At 41.1% G+C, this 17,436-nt stretch overlaps 2 protein-coding genes across 4 annotated transcripts; one reads left to right on the top strand and one right to left on the bottom strand.

The window, feature by feature from the left end:
• On the bottom strand, nucleotides 1-8,755 carry dab2 (DAB adaptor protein 2). 3 transcript variants are annotated; one of them, XM_041058412.1, is made up of 15 exons: nucleotides 8,541-8,755; nucleotides 5,641-5,917; nucleotides 5,368-5,507; nucleotides 4,959-5,057; nucleotides 4,728-4,859; nucleotides 4,492-4,575; nucleotides 4,169-4,195; nucleotides 4,035-4,085; nucleotides 3,858-3,920; nucleotides 2,333-2,953; nucleotides 1,644-1,773; nucleotides 901-1,542; nucleotides 627-814; nucleotides 437-526; nucleotides 1-351 (listed from the first exon to the last, which is right to left on the bottom strand). In XM_041058412.1, the coding sequence occupies exons 2-14, from the start codon at nucleotides 5,783-5,785 to the stop codon at nucleotides 455-457; spliced, it is 2,394 nt and encodes a 797-aa protein (XP_040914346.1). In that variant the 5' UTR covers nucleotides 5,786-5,917; nucleotides 8,541-8,755; the 3' UTR covers nucleotides 1-351; nucleotides 437-454. The 3 variants fall into 3 exon arrangements, with proteins under 3 accessions (XP_040914346.1, XP_040914345.1, XP_040914347.1); XM_041058411.1 differs by having other exon boundaries at nucleotides 2-351; nucleotides 437-529; XM_041058413.1 differs by lacking the exon at nucleotides 2,333-2,953 and having other exon boundaries at nucleotides 3-351; nucleotides 437-529.
• A 4,618-nt stretch (nucleotides 8,756-13,373) lies between these two features.
• On the top strand, nucleotides 13,374-17,436 carry c9 (complement component 9). Its single transcript, XM_041058414.1, has 11 exons — nucleotides 13,374-13,502; nucleotides 13,621-13,708; nucleotides 14,012-14,162; nucleotides 14,247-14,388; nucleotides 14,771-14,909; nucleotides 15,043-15,264; nucleotides 15,479-15,719; nucleotides 15,836-15,955; nucleotides 16,198-16,373; nucleotides 16,526-16,760; nucleotides 16,863-17,436. The coding sequence occupies exons 1-11, from the start codon at nucleotides 13,429-13,431 to the stop codon at nucleotides 17,018-17,020; spliced, it is 1,746 nt and encodes a 581-aa protein (XP_040914348.1). The 5' UTR covers nucleotides 13,374-13,428; the 3' UTR covers nucleotides 17,021-17,436.

Genomic DNA, 17,436 nt, shown 5'->3' with positions numbered 1-17,436 from the left:
ATGAACTTGTCAACACCTTGCAGTATTTTGATTGAATTATTTTATTTCTTTAATACACACAGCATCAGCAGTGAACCTCTTTGGATATGCTTTCTTTCACACACCATGTTTCTTTCTTCAGTAGATCTTGACATGACATTTACTTCGTAGATCAGTGGTCTTCAGGAATAACTGATTGGACAGAAAAAAAACAATATCACAGGTGGAGGTATAAAAGAAGGGTGGATCAGGGACAAGGGTTACAAGGGTTTGAGATTTTGGATTGTCTTGCACATGTAGCAGATTGTCCCAAAGATGTTATTTGATGAGAAGATCTCCATTTGCTCCGTTTATCCATTTATTCTATTTCCACTGTAAGGAAACAAGAGAAAACAGTGAAAATTATCTGTACCAACAGATAAAGCATGTTAAAAAAAACAAAAAACAAAACACTTACTTGTGGACAAAGTTGTGGTCAAGCAAAGGGGTTTCCAAAAGAATCACCAAAAGCAGCTGTTGAAACAGAAGTCTGCCCAACAGTAGCGGTCTGTTGTGAGATTGATTAAAAAGAAAGATCAAAATGATAAATTATTTCTGTGAGCTGCTTGATATGGTGTAATTTAATGTCTATGTGTTAATCTCAGTACCATAGTTACAGGTGGCATTCCAAACGGACTGGAATTTGGGGCCCCAAATGCTTTATCAAACATGTCCTGATTGAGGTCTTGTCCCTGTGCTGGTGCTGAGTTGTTTGCGATGGGAGCAGGAGAGAAGGCGGCATTGAGCAGGTCAGGGTTAAAGCTTGGAGCCGGAGCTGCAGCTGGAGCAGGGATATCTAAACAGGCATATTACAACAGAGGACAAAATTAGAGTCATGTCAGCTTGTAAAGTTTATCTCCATGCATTATGCAGCTGGTTTACCATTAACAACTGGTGACATTTGATTGATATCAAAGTCATCATGATCTGCAGCATCCTGAGCCAGGCCCACTTTACTGGAAAAGTACATATCAAATGCCCCTGCTTCACTGCTGCTTGAGGGCGGAGCAGAGTTGGACACAAGCTCCCCTTTCCTCGCTGGGATGGCTGGAGGCTTTGCAATCTGGAAGTCCTTGAACATGTCCTTTCCAGTCTTCTTCTCTTTATCTCCAAGTGGGTCCAAAGCCGTGAAGGCACTGTTCTCTACCTTTGGAGGGGCCTCTTTAGCGGGTGGTCTAGGAGGGGGGCGTGACGGACCTTGCTGGTCACCCATTGCAGGGAATGGGCTTGTGTGGAAAGGATTGGTATTTGCGGGCTGACCCCAACCTGGGACACCAAGTGGTGCAACTGGTGGAGGCTGACCCCAGGCGTGAGCTGGGACACCAAACTGAGATGGCATCTGCTGGCCCCAGGCGGTGGGTGGTATGGGTAGACCGCCAAAGGCAGATGGCTGTGGGAAGTTTGGCCTGGGGCTGGGAGCTGTCACTCCTGGCATAGGAAACATGGAGGGTACAGTGGTGGAGGCTCCCCACATGCCTGCAGCAGGGATACTGGTGGTAGCTGGAGGGCCTAACTGAAGATTCCCTGAACATGAAAACATTGAACATGGAAGTTTAAAGAGAATTAAACATAAAACCTGAAAAACACATTTGCATCTGAGACAAAGTTCCCCTCCTGTTTATTACCCAGCGCAGCTAAGGAGGAGGGAGCAGAGTTGGCAGGTGTGCTGTTGAAGAAGTTACTGGAAGCAGGTGATCCCTCAGAATTACCAGGAGCAGCAAACAGCTCTGCCCCGAACAGGTCACTTGATGTGGACTAATAATAAAAATAAAATAAAAATATGAAGTAAAGTTGCAAACACTGACATCATTTTAATACAGTACATGGCTATTCATAAGTTACAGAAATAAATTATTTACAATACTTATGTATGTCATAAGTAAAAACTATTTACCCGAACACTGATATATATGCATGCTTTTCCACTTACCAGTGCTTTTATCACTGTAGCATGAATGTTAGAAAATTAATTATGAGCAGAGACGACAAAGGGTGAGGTTGAGTGTTCATCAGCACAGTCAAAGTGTCATTTACCAAAGCCAGTTAGAGAAGCATGTGACCACCTGTGCATGCATAAAGACAGAACGGATCCAAACAACAAGCCCTTAACCACAGGTTTAAATTACAGGCCTTGCATCTTATGTAAACCCAATGCATCCCCTAGCATTTCCTGTCAGACACCAATGCATAACCCAAATGCTTAGAGAAGGAGATGTTAGCAACTAGTTACACTCTGGAAAATGTGCAGAAACCTAATTTTTAGGCATCACACATGCAACTTCACTATGATCGGTCCAGCTATATAGAATTTCACCTTTGCACTCCTTCGACCTCGTCCAGCCTTAGAGCTCTGCGGAGGCGGGTTTATGACAACTGAATCCTTGCTATGAGTCACAGGAGGTTGTGGGTGATGACATATGCCGTTAGTGACAGGGGAGGTTTTCAAAGAGGAGTCAAAAAATGGGTTTTTGGTTGAGAGAACTGGTCCAGAATCATTTCCATCCATCATGGTAGTTGTGCTGCCTTGAGTTATTTTGCCCCCTAGTGGCCACTGTCCGTTACTGAGCGCAAGGATCATAGTCTTACTGGTTAACCCATTTACCTGCTGACTAAGGTGCTCAGAGTTTCCATTAAAACCACCGTTAATAAGTGTCTTACTAGTGCTGCCAGCAGTGCTGTTTAGGTGACTGGTGGTGAGGATGATCTGTGAATTATCGGGTGCTGACCGAGCGGGTGATTTAGAAAGGGGGTCATCTCTGAAAGGGTCGCTGTCTGGTGTTGGAAAGTAGCCAAATGTCGAGGAAAAAGGATTCTCTGTATGTGGAGATGCCCTACGGTCAGGGGCACAGGAAGTTACAAAGGAGCTTCCCTTTATGCAATTCTGATTGCTGTCAACTTCAGTGGAAAAGTCCAGCAAGAGAATATCATTAGAGTCCTGGTTAACATGAGAGGGACAGTGGGAGAGAAAAAAGATTTAGAAATCACTTCTGCAAAAGGAGATAAACATATGTGTTAACACAACGAAAAATGAATCACATGGCGTGAAAAGTCATGGCAATTTAAAGCTGCTACCTGCAGAACATTCACTTCAAAATATCACTTATATGAATCTTGATAGTAAACCACATTCCAGAGTTGTCACTAAACTCACACTTGCTTTAAACAGCAACGTAACATAAATATGCCATAGTCTGCACTGGCTACTTAACCTGAAAACAGTTGACTCTGGTCAATTTTTCTGTTGACCAAAGACAACAATTTTTTTTGTTTTCATGGATTCTACCTGTAGCAGCTTTAAAGGTTTGATGAATGAGATTGGTAAACATGAAGCATAAACTCAATTCTTAAAAGATTCTTTTACAGAAAGCCTAAAATTGACAATGTATAAAATCTGAAGCACAAAGAAATAATAATGATTATAATAAGAAGAAAAAAAGAATTAAGCACAAAACTTTTTAGAATTGAGTTCACACACACACAAAAGAAGTGATCTGGGAGGTGCCGAGGTTATTCAATGGAGGAATTTTCTTCTTACAAACAGAAAATCAGATCTTAGAAATGTATTTTTGACAAGAAAGAGCATGTAGCAAAGCAGACTGTTAATATTGCACTTACTGTATCAATATAATGACTCATTTTCTGTTTGCCAAAAAAATCTTAGTATAGAAAAAACACTGGATAAAAACCCTGTTGTAATTATTAATGTGTGTAAAAAGTACAGATAATAATTATAATAGATCATAATACTGTAAATGCCCAGCTACACTTCATTGACTAAATATAATTCCACTATGTGGTCCAGATAAAGGGAACATTTGACGCTACAGCACCGCACTTACATTTGGTGCCTGGATGTCTGGGGGGGTCGACATGGCTCCAAAAAGGTCAAGCTGCTCCACTGGCTGGAAGTCAAAAAGAAACAGAAACATACTGTATTTATCCAGCTACTAGAACCACTATAACTGTGATTTTTTTTTTATTCAGTGTTAAGCTGCAAACAGAGCAGGAATTCTTACTTGGGCAATTTTAACTTCACCTTCCATATTTAGCAAGGCATCGTTCCCATTCTGAAAACAAAACAGAAAAACAGAGGGTTGAAGAAAGGGAGAGAGAAACTATTTGAAGAAAACAAGAGCTTCCAAGTGTTTACCTCAACTACTGCGCTGCCATTTTCACCCTGTAAACAGAGGTAGACTGTTAATGATTATACTTATTTTCTTAATTTCCTGAGGTGCATGCCTTTTTACATCATTTCAATGGAATGTCTGAGGATGTGATTCCTTGAAGAAACACAGAGAGGCAGTGTTGACATTCAGGAGGTGCATACAGTGTGTACCCTGTCAACCCTCCCAGATGACCGCACCACATGCTTTCCTTTCAGAAAGAAAATGTTCTCACTGTCCAACTTTTGAAAAGGAAAAAAAAAAAAAAAACTTTTTCCAGTTTGAAGTCAAAAGCTTCTGAGCCAGTTACCTTCTGTAAGGCCTCTGCCTCCTTCTTCCTCATGTTGAAGATAACCTGGAAGAGATCTTTCAGATCAATGACCAGGGGCTCTGCCTGTACGGTGGAAAAAAAAAAGACAGCACATCATCATTGTTGTCCATTAGGTGTTGTTATTCATGCAGTTTATGGTATTATCAGTGAGAATGCCTGTGAAAGAGTGTGAATGTGTGAGTTTGTGTTACTGTTTGTTTGTGAGCGAGTGTTACCTGTTGTGCGGTCTTTATGGCAAAGAACTGATGCTGTCCCTCTGCTCCACAAACATATCCAAATGCCCTGTTATCTGTCACATCTCTGGCGATGAAGGAGATCTTATTCACCACATGCTCGTGTTCAATCACCTACGTGACGAGGACAAAGGTTTTATTTGCATTGCAAACAAAATCTGATGAACTCCGGAGTCTAATCTGGCAGTAAATGAATGAAACAGAAGAACTCACCCCTGATTTCTCATCAATGATCTTGATACCCGACATGGAAATGTTGACCCAGATCCTCTGTTTGTGCTTCCCTTGGGACCGAGCAGCTACTGCCATGCCCTAGAGTGAAAACAAAAACGATCTTTTTTCTACTTTTGTAAGTTAACAAAACATAACTGCTGATTTAAAGCCAATATCTTTAATTTTTCTGCACAAGGTCGCCCTCTGCTGTGAGGACTCATCTACAGCAAACACAGTGTGCTTGTGTAAGGCAGGCATTGAGTTGAATCAGCCACTGCAAGATTTGGAAAGAACAGTGCCTGGCAAGCATGACGCACATTTTTACTTGCAGATGACCTCTAACGGTAGAAAATGCACACACGTGAATCTCAAAGCTTAGCAGTGCACAGTCTCTGGTCTCATGCTGCACCTTAAGTTTCATCATGGAGTCCTGGCACATCTTGTCTCCCCTGGCCTCTGGCACGTCATCGATGCCAATCAGTTTGGCCTTGTACCTCACGCCATCCCCTTGAAACCTGCCCAGCAGGTACTCATCTGTCTTCTCTGGAACTGTAAAAAAACAATAATAATAAAAACTATGATCTGTGCCAGATTTTAACTTAATTTAACTTAAATATCTTAAAAATAAATGCAAATTTTTCACTAAGACATGATCATGAACGTGTCCTCTTCCATAATTCACCTTTCTTCTTTTCTTTCTTGAATGGGACCTTGGATGTGGCTGTTGCAGGGGAGGCAGGAGGAGTGCTGGGGGTTGAGGCTGTAGATGGGGAAGTGTTGCTGGGGTCGGTAGGGACAGGAGCGCTGTTCTCCACCTCTCCAGACATGGTGTGGAGTGAGCCTCACTGGACGAGTGGACAGTCAGGGGTAAAAGCAGATGGCAGCTTCGTGTTCGGGGGCAGTGAGGTCAACCGGGCAGATGACTCTTAACACCCACACATGCTTCTCTTGTTATTTGTCTGGAGCAGAAAAAGTGAAGTGAGAGAGTGTGTGGTGTGAGTAAAAAAGGAGAAGATGAGTAGTCAACACTCACTCCTGGTGAAACTGCAAACTAGATATTGGACTGTAAACAGCTGCAGTTAAAATAGTTTGTGACTGATTGAAAGATTTTGTAAGTAGCTGCTGAAAGGATATTTTGCACATCATAAACAATCATTTAACAATCCACAGTAAACATTTACAACCACAGAAACACCCCTCAGAGGCAGAAGCATAAGCAGACATATAACCCATAAAACATCATGGCCTCAAATGGTCAAGTACACCAAAAACACACACACACTTTAACCCAGCTTTACACATGCTGTGTCAGGTGTTCAGCTCCTGTAAAGGAGTACATTAACCTAAAGATAAAGAAGGTAATGCTCATAGTCACCTCTTCATAAAAGTACTGCACCTTTACAGAACTTCTCATTTATTTAGGATGGAGCATCAATATAAATGTGCAGATGGACAAAGAAAAACAGATTTTCTAACCATTGGCACATCTTCCGATTTCTTACCCCATAAAAATCAGTGAGCGGCGCTAGCTGTGGTTCAGACTAGCAACATGCTAGTCATCCGTATCTGCATATCAACAATGTCATCATCAAAGTGCCAACATACTGACATCAGACACAAACACCTCTGCATTTAGTCACGTCACAGTGGACCAGAGCAGATACCACAGCAGCTGCGTTTCACCTACATCTCCTCAGCGTTCAGTTGATACATCACTATCACCATTTAGTAATTTAATAATTCAAACAATCACAATAAAGTACAAGCAATCCCATGCATTAGGTCAGATCAGATGAAAAAAAAAAACATAAAGGATTCCTGCACTGTACAACCAGTGGAATACAGCCAATGTACACACAGCTCTGTGTGGGACATACATACCTTTAGGACCACTTCCAGAGGCTGCACTGGCTGGAATACCAGAGTAAAGAGGTTGTGAGCACCGCAGGACAGACCAAAGGTTGAAAATGAGCAAAGGTTGAGCAATTACCTGAAGTTAATGTTACGCTAGCAAAGCAAAAGATCTCGTGATGCCCAGCTAAGCAACTATAAACGGAAATTGGAGACTTTGGAATGATCATTTACTCATAATGTTCTCATTTCCAAGCTCTCTACAAAACCAATCACTGTACTCGATATAAAGTTGATGTGGAATCAGGTTAAAAGGATCCTCAAAAGGAGACAAATCCAGACGTATCAGAATGCAAATTCTGACTGTTTTCATCAAAAGACAGAATCAATTATAAAAACACAGTCCAGTTCGGAGTTATTGTTTATGGTGAAATAAACAGGCAGCTATTCATTTGATTCATAAAGGAAATGAGAGCTACACAGGATGAGATAACAGACATAAACTTTCAGGTCACTGAGTGCGCTCCAGCTTTGTGCCAACATTTACCTCTCTATGCATCACCTCTGACCATTTCAGACACAGACAAGTACACAGAGAATTTGTAACTTCAAAAGAAAGGGCGCAAAGTTGGGTTGTGAATTGGGCAAGTTTTCCTTATTCAAAAAATCCCTTTTTGAATGCTGTTTGAAAGAGGGCTGCATCACACGAGCTACTGTGTAGCTGTAAAACAATAAAAACGTCTAAGTCCTTCTGCATTTGATTCCCGACATTTAAATTCCTGCAAGGCTCAGATGCTGTTTTCGCCACTGCACAAGGAAGCGTGGAAAAACAAGACCCTAAACACTTGTTGACGCTCAATTTACACGAACATGACACATGATTGCACTTGTACAGTAACCGCAGTGGTGTCAGAGTCCCACTAGCTGGAGGACAGGCTAATAAAAAGGGCAAAATGTCAGCTGTTCATTGCAGATTCATGTTAAAGGATTACTTTTTAACAACTAACTCAAAAGGCAGTCACAGCTACCAGATGGAAGGATGAGAAGGAAAATCTGTAGCTTTTAACAGCATCCACCGGTGTCACGACACAAAGAGCACTCAGCCACAGAACACAAGTGCAAATTCATATTTGTCAGCAGAATAACTGCAGTGCAAAGGCAGAAATGTCACAATCCTGGGCCGTCAGGAAACGTAAACTACTGCACATCTGGAGGAAATCAGGGAATGACTCAGTCTGCAAGTGAATGAGATGGTGAAATACCACAGGCCCACTGTGAACACAGAGCATGCAAACACTTTCATGCAAAGACAGTTTGGGTCTAAAACTAGGATATCCATGTGGATGTAAAGTAAAAAATAAAAACTTACAGAAAGTCACAATTGTCTAATAATTAAAAATATGATATGTTCTTGTCCTGATAGGAAAACTAACATAGTCAGACTATGGTTTGCTATTTCATCAGTCGAAGCAGAAAAGGACCAGGAATTGAGTCACACATGAAGCAAAACACTGCATTAAGTTTTACCTCCCTAACTGATGCGCCATCGATGAAGTTTGTTTGAGACTGAAGCTCAACTTTCACAAACCTTCTTAATTTTCTTTTACAGCCGAACCAAAATAACAACAGTTTCTAATCCAAAACTGCTTTAAAGCGACTACCTGTAGCGCTTTGGTAGATCCTTTAATTAATGCACAGATGGAAAATACAGTTCACAACACAATACCGTACCTGTTCGAAAGCGCGCAGAGAGATGGTGAAGTCCTGCTGTGGAAACGGTGAACGTCGTTGTTCCCGTGATGCCTCCGCGGCTACGCTGCAAAATGAGTAAAATCAAACACAGCCTCGGAGAGCGAGCAGGAGTCAGATGTTTTCTGCTAAACGCAGTGGACAGAAAGGAGAGCCTGCTGCAGACTCCCAGTTTAACCCTTCACTGACTGTCAGACCTAACTCACTGCACATTTCAACTGGGAGAGGGGCGGTCTCTGTGGGAAGACATCACCGTCGGTCATACACTAACTTAAGTGGGTCATGAAAAATGTCCACAGTAGATCAAATGCCATTACATGTTTGCTTGTTGTTGTTTTTTTAAATACAACACTGTTTAACAATGATGGCCTCCCCACCTCACCACCTCTGCTTGCATATTTGCACTTTTAAAAAATTTATGAGAGTATAATTTTGACAAAAAGAGAGGTTTCTCTAAATAAACTGGCTGCATGTGAAAGGGGTTGTTCCCAGTGAGGAAAATTATCACCTGATTCTGCAGTTGCCCTCAGTTTTATGGAACTTTTTAGCCTTCAAACGGCTTGTTTTGGTTCCAGGGCCTGCAACTTTAGCCTTACTGTTTTGATTCACTCTCACTGCTGTCACAGCATCATTTTCAGCAAGAGCAAGCTTCTGATTACAATGACAAAGCTCTAAAAAACCCACTGTGTTCTACCTGCGGCCCATATGACTGACATTTTGACTTTAATTTTCCAGTACAGTGACTTTCCAACTAAGCCCCTCCTCCCAAGTATTTTAGAAAGTAAAAGTGGGGACAGTTAGCTTTCATTGTTATTGTTGTTTTAAACATCATATGTCTTAGTATAACTGTTGTTTTAAATGAAATATGAAACGTGGCGTGAAACATATGATTTTCTTTTGTTTCCATTGTGTAAGGGGGCAGACTGGCTAGAAAATGGCAAAGGGTTGGCTGAAACCAAGAAAGTATCCCTTGTTGCTCAACATTTGTGGCAGAACTTTCTTCCAACAATGGCAGAAAAACCATGAAGATATCCCACCTTCCTCTGCCGGCACTGTGGCTCCACAACACTGCATGACTTTCAAACCGAAAAGATAATTCATATCAGAGTAACAGCTGAAAATTATGTGCAATGAGCGTCATAACACAAAATGTAGAAAGAGTGAGGGGAAAGATGAGCCAGAGAGGAAAGCTCCACTGCTGCTGACACAGAACTTTTTTTTTTTTAAAGAGTAGGCTCTACATTTCCTCTGCCATGCACTAGTCTTACGGCAATCACAGTAAAACTGACTGAAAAAAAGTCTTCAACTTCCTCTAAATGTATATTCTGCTTTTGATACCATGTGGTGATTCAGCCATGTAATGACAGTTTATGTATTTGCTGTTCTAAGCCCTGAGTGCCAGTTAATGATGTTCCCAGGAAGAAAATTCTTAAGTCACACAGGAAGTGTATTGTGTCATGTTTGCAGAAGCATTAGTGGATGTTTGTTTAGGTTAATTAAGAGAAGAAGTGTGTAGTTACTATAAGCAAGAGTAGCCACAGTTAAAAAGACAAAGAACTTCTTTGTCAGGAAAATGCAAAGCAATACAAATAAACTTTTGGGAAAAGACCCATCTGTAATAGCTGCACGAATAGAGTAAACATCAACACAGAGATCTGCACTAACATAAGCAGTGATGTCAGTCTGGTGTTTTCATGTGAACTGGTGGGTTTTACATCTGTAAATCTGTGTGTTTTCATCATTATGTTGAGCCATCGCCTCACAGTTAATGGCATTAATGGCCTGTTGGTGGCATAAAAAAACTGAAACATCACAGAGCCATCCAACCACCACATGAGAACAGCCAGATGTGACAATCACATCTGCACCTACTTCAAACCAGATCCTAGTGGTACTGTATACAATCATATTTACATTGTCCTGGCATCCCAAAAACAGATTATTATTTTGGCAAACAAAAACAAACAATGTTAAAAAGTTGTAAAGTGTACTGTATGTTGTAGGTCGAGAGATGAGAAATGAGGGAAGAAAAGGACAGAGGAAGGATGTCCTTCCTGGCTTTGCATCCTGCGTTCTGCTGACAGGGGCTGGTTTTTAGGAGATGAACCCCACAGAAACCAGATAATTGACTGGATGAGAATGTGTTTTCCCTTTCAGTCACTAACCAAGGGAATAAGCTTTTTCATAACCTTTTGTTAAAAATCTAGTGTCGTCAGATTTGTTTGCTCTTGCCAGACCCCGTAAAGAAATGCTTCTAGCTGAGAACATATATAATATGATAATATTTAAGTAGAGCTGTTTGGAATTTCAGTTGGTTTTTTGGATCCGATTACTGATTTCATGTCTATCAATGAAATAACGATCATGTACTAAAGACAATCACGTCAGCGGTTACAAAATATGGTTTGTAGAAGTCAGATTTGGAAACTGGTAGAGTCTTCGGTGATGTGTTTTTCTGGTTCAGCCTCACTGTCTGATGACGATTATGGTTCCTTATGGTTCCTTGTTCTTCTGTATGTGATTCATTGTCTGTTTAGATCAGTGGCACACCCAGCACAACCGCACACTTGAATACAGGAGGGCATGTTGGACATGTTTCTACTTACTCATGTGGAATTCAGGCTCATGGGAGCAGTAGGAATCCTGGTAGGAAGGGGAAAAATTTGGGACACCCTTTTCAAGAAACAGACAACAGATGGCACAAGTCAGCACAGACTGTAACACATTGGAGGATTTATTTTTATGATAGAATGCTGACAGAGACAATCTAATGGGAAGTGTCCTTTCCTTAGTTTATGACAGGAAGGCCACAATCCAAACATCAAGCATTTAGGGCGTGAATCCTGGAACCGGCTGCCACCGCAGCCAGAACCTAAGATAGCCACTTATCTCCAGTCCATAATTGAGGTAGGCTTAGATTTTATCGTCTCTGTTCTTTTAACTCTCAGCTGCCATCACTGCTTTTGTCCATTTCGGTCTAAAAATACAGCACAAAGCAGTAGCACAAGTGGCAGTGCAGGAACCAATGTCATCAAATTCTGTTGCACATGATGACTAGATTCTATGGGACACAGTGTGTAAATTACAGTAAAGCTGACCAATATCCTCCTCCAGTGTTTCCACAGAGTACCAGCCCCCCCCCCCCCCCCCCCCCCCAAAAAAACAGGAAGTCTTTCTAGTCAGGAGAAATATTGGCCAAGCACCTTACCTACCCTCTGGTTTCCTGAGAAAGCTGGGAGGAAACTGCCGAACCTCCTAAAAGTGGTGACTTCAGCACATATTTGTGCCTCTCCAGCGGGCCATGACCACATAGCCCCTAGTCTACCCCAGCTCTGCTTGCAGATAGAGGGAAAGAACCAGGACAGGGCAGCCCCCGGACTGACTTTGGAAACATCAGGGAATAGTGTTTATTTAAGTCAGCAGAAAATACTTGTCAACATGCTGAATATTCTGGGATTTAACATCAGTTTTACTCTCTCGTATGGATAAAAGCAAACATTCGTCATCCTCTCAACAGTGCCAAAATTCTGTATCCATGAATAATGAGTCACCTGATCATGAATGATCAGCTAATTTGATCATAATCTTAGTAAATCCGGTACTTTTAAATTCAGTAGTGCTTTCATCTCTCCACACTGAGACAAAGTCTGTTTTCTCTTTTCTTTTTTTTTTCTTTTTTGTAATTTATACACACTGCCCTCCCTCCTTTTGAAGAACAAAGTAATGCAGACTCAGCAAAAGCCTCCCAGATCACATGACAGATCATTAGGTGCAACAGTTTAAAACTTCCTGCAAGTTGTGCAAGGCTCGTTTGGATATATTAACAAAAGAAAACAGTGTTTGATATGGTGCAGATTCAAACATATGCAGTATTATTATTATAGTCACTTTACTGGTGTGTGTTTCTTCACCCAGGATACATGAACAGTGTATAACTGTAAGACTTGGACACACAATACTGAATAATGCCATGTCTGTTCAATGTTGCCATCTTGTGGACAAAGAGTTGTATCTCAGTACATTACCAACCTGTGTTGCAAGAACCTTTTTCCTGTGCATGACAGTTTATCTTTAATATTGGCAGACACGGCTGTGTGTGCCTGGTTGAATTTTCAAAGTCTTGCCATTCAGTTTCCCAATCTCAGATGGTGACCTAAATGCCCTGTGGACGTATCTAGTCAATATATTACAACAGTCAAAAACCGCTTCTTTAAATATTTGCTCTGCCTTGCTGTGAACCTGCCTGAATGATTGCATCATCTGGGAAAACCAGAAATTAACAAATTGTCTGCAGTTAATAGAAGCATTCTAGAAATAAAAACTGGAACACAAATCTCCAGAACCCTGAGTAGGACTGAATTTCATACAAATATGACATATAAAAATACATAAAAGTACAACTTGAGCTGCTGGACCATGAAACGCAAATTAAAATCATTTCAACTCCACGTCTCATTAATTTCATTTTGTTCATTAAACATCAGAGTGTAGTTTTGGACATACATAGACAAACTAAAATAACAGCTAATACCTGAATAATGTAATATAACAATCCTGCTGAGATGATGAGAAGATATTAATCATCACTTTACTTTTATTATTATGTTCTTGAAGAGGCTTTGATCACACTGTTAGGAACAAAACATACAAACTGGATGAGTAAAATGTTTTACTTCAAACAAACACTGTAAACTCTGATTTGGGAGTTTCCAAACACTGAATCAATTTCCCTGCACCTGAAATCCAAACTATTGACTTTCTTGACAACAACACAGTCCTTTTGCAGTTGGATAATCATTGACAGATAGGTAGCTTAAAAGATTCAACAGGCAGAGATGCATAGGACGATTTGTATTTTCAGAGGTTCATCATGAGGACTAAGGTTGCTCTCCAGCTGGGCTTCTGTGGCCTTTATCTGACTCTGGCACTTCTTGGAGAAGGAATGTATGTATATTTCCTGCTTCATTCAGGCCTAAGCATAGTAAGGATGTCGTTTTCAATCACTTACTATGGATCTCAGTATATCAGACAAAATTCATTACATCTAGTGTGTGTATTCCAGGGGAGAGGAGCCTGATCCACCAGCAGTGAATTGTGCATGGAGCCGCTGGACAGAGTGGAGTTCTTGTGATCCTTGCACAAAAACCAGGGTGAGTCCGCTAAAACAGTGGTCAGTGAGAGTGGCTGCAAAACTAATTTCTAAACTCGGTCTAACCAGAGTACTAACTAGTAACAAACAAGTTACAAGATGAAATGTAGTGAAATAAAGGTCAGCACAACAGCATCAGCAAACCCTTGTTTGTTTATTTTCCTTACGCGAATCATGTTCAACTTAGTTTCACTTCATAGGCCTGCCTCGGTGTTTGAGAATCCCTCCTGTAAGCAGTAATGTGCTCTCTGCCTTTGTAAGGAGGTGTAGATGCTTAACAAAGTATGTTGTTTGTGATCCTCAGAGACGTTCTCGAAGTGTAGACGTGTTTGGCCAGTTTGGAGGCGAGTCTTGCCAAGGATCACTTGGGGACAGGGCGTTCTGTGTAACAGATGCCAGATGTAACCTGCCACCGCCCCCTGTGTGCTCAGACTCAGAGTTCCAGTGCGAGTCAGGTACTTCAGATTGTTTTAAGTCACCTACAGTACCCCTGCCTTTTTTTTTTAGGCCGCATAAATTTAACTCCCATCTTTGCACAGGTTCGTGCATTAAGAAGAGATTAATGTGCAATGGGGACTACGACTGTGAAGATGGATCAGATGAGGACTGTGACCCTGGGCGTAAACCGTGTGGGTCAGCTCTCCTGGATAGCAATGAGCAAGGCAGGACAGCAGGATATGGGTAAGAGAGAGTTATTCAAGATCTAATTCAGCTTCAGCTGAAGGAGTCAGTGCACAATAATATTCAAAAGCAATATGTAGTTTGCAACTGACTAATAGTTAAAAGAAAAAAAATTAGGAAATATGCTGAGTTGTTTTATTCCTGAGTTGACCATGTGTGTGGGCTAAAAATGGAGCTTGAGCCAGGAAACAGTTTCATATTTAATGGACAAAGATAACGAGAGGTATCAGTGTAATGTGTCCCATTTCACATTACACAAAAAATCAAACTATCCCTTTAAGTCCAAGCAATAGACTGTGTACTTGAGTTGTATGCTCAGGCACTCTTCAAACTTAGCTATGCTGTATATAGTCTGAAAGTGGTCTTTATGTCCACGCACCAGAATCAACGTCTTGGGTGCAGATCCTCGAATGAACCCTTTCAACAATGATTACTTCAACGGGAGGTGTGATCGAGTGATGAATCCAAACACTGGGCGGAATGACAGGCTTCCCTGGAACGTCGGTGTGCTCAACTATCAGGTCAGCCACAACCATTTTTCCTATTGTATCCTGAGGATGCAGTCACCAATTTTCTGTAAAATTATGATGAATACATGCCCGTGAGGATTCTACAAAGCAAAATCTGTCTTCCCTTAACTCCCTGCCTTTCCAGACTCTGGTGGAGGAAACAGTTTCTAGAGAAATCTATGAAGATACACACAGCCTTCTGAGGGAGATTCTGAAAGAGATGACTCTTAAAGTTGATGCTGGACTTTCCTTCAAATTCGACCCAAGTGAGAACTCCATGTCAAACTCTTCTGTGAATATAAATGTTGGGAAGAATTATCAGAAGAATACAATGCTTAAGGAGGTCTCGGAGTACACCACCATTAAGGTAAATGTGAGCCAGTAACAATTCCCAGATAGCAAAATTACTCTGGTGAATACTTGTGCCGCATGTAATTCACAGTGCAGTTTATAGTAAGTATAAGTAATAATAGCAACGTTAAATGAACTAAAAGAGAATGTGAATTGTCTAACCAAGAATCTCAGGAATATACATACTGTCTGCACCTGTATTCATTAATACCTCTGTCCTGCACATTTAGAACAAGAGCTTTATGCTGGTAAAGGGAAGAGTACAGCTAAGCACCTACAGGATGCGCTCTCGTGAACTCAAAGTGGCCGATGAATTCCTGGAGCATGTCAAATCTTTGCCTTTGGAGTATGAGAAGGGTATTTATTTTGCCTTCCTGGAGGACTATGGAACCCACTATACCAAAAATGGGAAGTCTGGTGGTGAATATGAGTTGATCTATGTTCTCAACCAGGACACCATCAAGACGAAAAGTATGTGCACCTTAGAAAATGTCTAAATTTTAAAATAAATTTTTATTTTCTGTTAGGAAACTTCTCCCGTCTTATGGTGATAAGCATTCATTCTCTTTATTTTATGATTCTTGCAGATCTGACGGAGAGAAAGGTTCAAGAGTGCGTCAAATTAGGGATCTCAGCAGAACTTAGCGGTCTAGGAAAACTACATACCAACAAGGATGGCTGTGATGATGTAACATCAAAAGGAGAAGGTCTCCTCCCCATGTATTTCCTGATCACACTGATTATAAAAGGGAAATTCATATGAAAAAGACTAACTTTGGATGGCTGCAATAACACATACTTGTAAAAATCCAAACCTAACTTACAAAACCTAACCTCTATTTTCTTATGAAGACATTGTGCACAAATACTGCAATGAGTTTGAGTAAGGTTTACACAATTATATCGTTTATGCAAAGTTACTAAAAGTTGGTCTGCTGCTGGTGCACAGGTAGCGATCATGGAAAAGCAGTGGTGGACAAGGTGATGACATCAGTCAAAGGAGGTACTCTAGAAAGCGCTGTAACCATGAGGGCTCACTTGAATAAGGAAGGGGTGATGGACATCACTACGTATCAGAACTGGGCACGGACCATCCCAGAGGCCCCTGCACTACTTTACAGTGAGGTAGGACCCAATACATCAGCGAAGTGAAGCTATAACGCTAGTCCATCTGTCGGTGGGTCAACAGGTTGGCCTGTCCACCACTTTGGACCAGAGTGACATATCAACATATTCTGGCAAGTGAACTGATGCACATTTTCTGTTGTTTCTGGCAGCCAGAGCCCATCTATATGTTAATTCCTGTGGATATACCTGGTGCTAACTCCAGGATAACCAACCTGAAGCAGGCCACCGCAGATTATGTCGCGGAGTATAACGTATGCAAGTGTAAGCCTTGTCAAAACGGTGGCACTCTTGCTCTGCTAGATGGAAAGTGCATGTGTCTGTGCCCTCACCTGTTTGAAGGCATGGCCTGCCAGAATTTCAAGGGCGATAAATCTAAAACCCCAGGTAAGAGTGAACAGCTGGATCATAACACAGTGTTTCAACATATCAATAAGGCCATTCAGATCACTTTATTTTTTATGTGTTACTTTGGAAAATGTTTTACAGGTACAAGACCCACTGTTAATCAGGAAGGTAACTGGTCATGCTGGTCTACCTGGTCTATCTGTACTGGAGGGAAACGCACCAGGACACGCAGGTGCAACACAGAGGGGCTCCAGGGAGCTGTGTGCAGAGGCGACACCAACAATGAAGAATTCTGCTAAGCAGAAACATGACCATTTACCAAACATAGTCTCTCTTTCTCACTCTCTCTGACACACAATTACTGTTCTCACACAACCCATGTCAAAAAGACAAAACTAAAAAGAAAAAGAAAAAGAAATATTTCTGTCTTTACATGCTTAGTCAGGAGAACAGTGCCATCTTCAGGCTGGTAATAGAAAATGCAGTTCATAAAATTGCAGGGGTTTTTTTTTTGCAGGTGGTGTTTTAGTTAATTTTTTAAATGTTTGGTATAGAGTACCAGTTGTAAATATGTACACATACAGATTTGGTTGAAAAAAAAAGATCTTTGTGAAACTTTATTGACCCATTGAACTGAGTGTTATGGTATTTGTACAAATGACACAAATAAAAAAAAAAAAAACAGCAAACTAACATGAAGCATAACATGTTATTA

The sequence above is a fragment of the Toxotes jaculatrix genome, chromosome 16 (genome assembly GCF_017976425.1).
Source record: "Toxotes jaculatrix isolate fToxJac2 chromosome 16, fToxJac2.pri, whole genome shotgun sequence".
In the NCBI taxonomy this organism is placed as follows: Eukaryota; Metazoa; Chordata; class Actinopteri; family Toxotidae; genus Toxotes; species Toxotes jaculatrix.
The sequence above is the reverse complement of the archived record's forward strand: the minus strand, read 5'-3'. Positions and strand labels throughout refer to the sequence as shown.

Bases quoted from the DNA above. Each gene is read 5' to 3' on its own strand.
- c9 (XM_041058414.1), top strand. From the start codon at position 13,429: ATGAGGACTAAGGTTGCTCTCCAGCTGGGCTTCTGTGGCCTTTATCTG. The intron at 14,389-14,770 runs GTAAGAGAGAGT...TCCACGCACCAG, and splicing joins GGCAGGACAGCAGGATATGG to AATCAACGTCTTGGGTGCAG. The intron at 16,374-16,525 runs GTAGGACCCAAT...TGTTTCTGGCAG, and splicing joins CTGCACTACTTTACAGTGAG to CCAGAGCCCATCTATATGTT.
- dab2 (XM_041058411.1), bottom strand. From the start codon at position 5,785: ATGTCTGGAGAGGTGGAGAACAGCGCTCCTGTCCCTACCGACCCCAGC. The intron at 4,860-4,958 runs GTGAGTTCTTCT...CTCGTCACGTAG, and splicing joins TCATTGATGAGAAATCAGGG to GTGATTGAACACGAGCATGT. The intron at 1,774-2,332 runs GTGAAATTCTAT...TTTTATTATTAG, and splicing joins GAGGTCGAAGGAGTGCAAAG to TCCACATCAAGTGACCTGTT.